At 49.6% G+C, this 1,354-nt stretch overlaps 1 protein-coding gene across 1 annotated transcript; it reads left to right on the top strand.

Moving 5' to 3' along the window:
• Nucleotides 1-333: 333 nt before the first annotated feature.
• LOC140760287 (uncharacterized) lies at nt 334-1,143 on the top strand. Its single transcript, XM_073097193.1, has one exon. It carries the CDS (start codon nt 386-388, stop codon nt 977-979), a length of 594 nt encoding a protein of 197 aa, XP_072953294.1. The 5' UTR covers nt 334-385; the 3' UTR covers nt 980-1,143.
• Nucleotides 1,144-1,354: the final 211 nt, after the last annotated feature.

Raw genomic sequence — 1,354 nt, 5'->3', positions numbered from 1 at the left:
GATATCAACTCATCAACTTATAACAAAAAAAATATGATTAGTATTAATTAGGTAATCAATCAACACTTTACCTCAAATATATTTTACTGCAGAATAAAATTAGCAGTAGTTGAAGGTAAGCCACTAAAAGGATCAGTGGTGGGGCCACATCAGAATAAAAAATATCATCGGACGTCAGATCACTTATTGCGATCCATCTCCACCGTTGGGTATATTAGCATCAATACTGCGGCATCTTACGCCCTCGATTCCGGGCATCTTTCGATCCGATCCCCTCGGATCTGACGGCTGACATTTTCCCACTTCCGTCGTTAAATACCTCTCAACTCCTTCGCTACCCAAAGCTATTCCTCCGAAGCCAAGAGAGGTCTGTCCATTTCCCGGAATGGACCTCCTCGAAATGCCTCTGGAGGCCTTCGCCTTCCGCCTCTACTCCCTCCCCGCCGCCGGCGGATCCATCTTGGCCTGGCTCGCCGTCATCGCCGCAGCCGTCAGCCTCTGGCGAATCAGGGCCGTCGGTTCCAGATCCGACGCCTCGCCTCTCTTCCAACCCCCTCCTCAGGCGCGAACCGCAGCGCCTCCGCCGTCGGACCGGGAGCGCGACCAGCCGGAGCCCGAGCAGAAGCCGATTGCGCCGTCCGCGTCCCGCCGCGTCGAGGCGGGCTCCCCCAAGGTCCGCTTCACGGCGTACTACGACGGGCGCTGCCGGGTGGGCGACGGCGCCGACCAGGAGAGGGAGAGGGAGAGGGAGACGGAGGCGGACGATGACGTCGTCAGCGACGGCGTCGAGGTTGGTGACGGTGACATGACGGCGCCGTTGGGGTGGGAGGGAGTTGCGCTTAGGAGGAAAGTAGACTTCGCTTGGTACCGTTACCAGGACATGACGGCGCTTAACGGCAGCATCGTGAGGTTATGGGATGGAAACGGCGAGTTAACGGCGAGCCCTCGCAGGAGGGGCAAAATTGGAATATACTATTAGGGAGGAACTCCATAAATTGTGCATATAATAAAATATTAGTCTCCCAATATTAATCAATTTAGCCCTTATTATTGTATCTATCTACCTTTATTTCTGTAAAAAGTTTCTTACCTAACTCTTGTTATCAAATTATCAAACTATCGATGAGGACGTGGCATCTAGTGGAGATGGTATTAAAATAAATCGTATAAATTGTAGACTCTTGACTTAAGTTGGAGAGATTAGTCGAGAGTACACTATTAGTTTAACAATAATTATTGGTTGTACCATTATTTGTTGCACCAACCGACCGAGTGCATAAACCAAAACAATTTGCGTGACTATGATTAATTATGGCATTATTAACTCGAGCTCTTTATATGATAAACTAAAACA

This window comes from Typha angustifolia, chromosome 5 (assembly GCF_048772165.1).
Source record: "Typha angustifolia cultivar Huaian chromosome 5, ASM4877216v1, whole genome shotgun sequence".
Classification (NCBI taxonomy): domain Eukaryota; kingdom Viridiplantae; phylum Streptophyta; class Magnoliopsida; order Poales; family Typhaceae; genus Typha; species Typha angustifolia.
This window is presented reverse-complemented; position numbering and strand designations above follow the sequence as displayed.

Bases quoted from the DNA above. Each gene is read 5' to 3' on its own strand.
- LOC140760287 (XM_073097193.1), top strand. From the start codon at position 386: ATGGACCTCCTCGAAATGCCTCTGGAGGCCTTCGCCTTCCGCCTCTAC.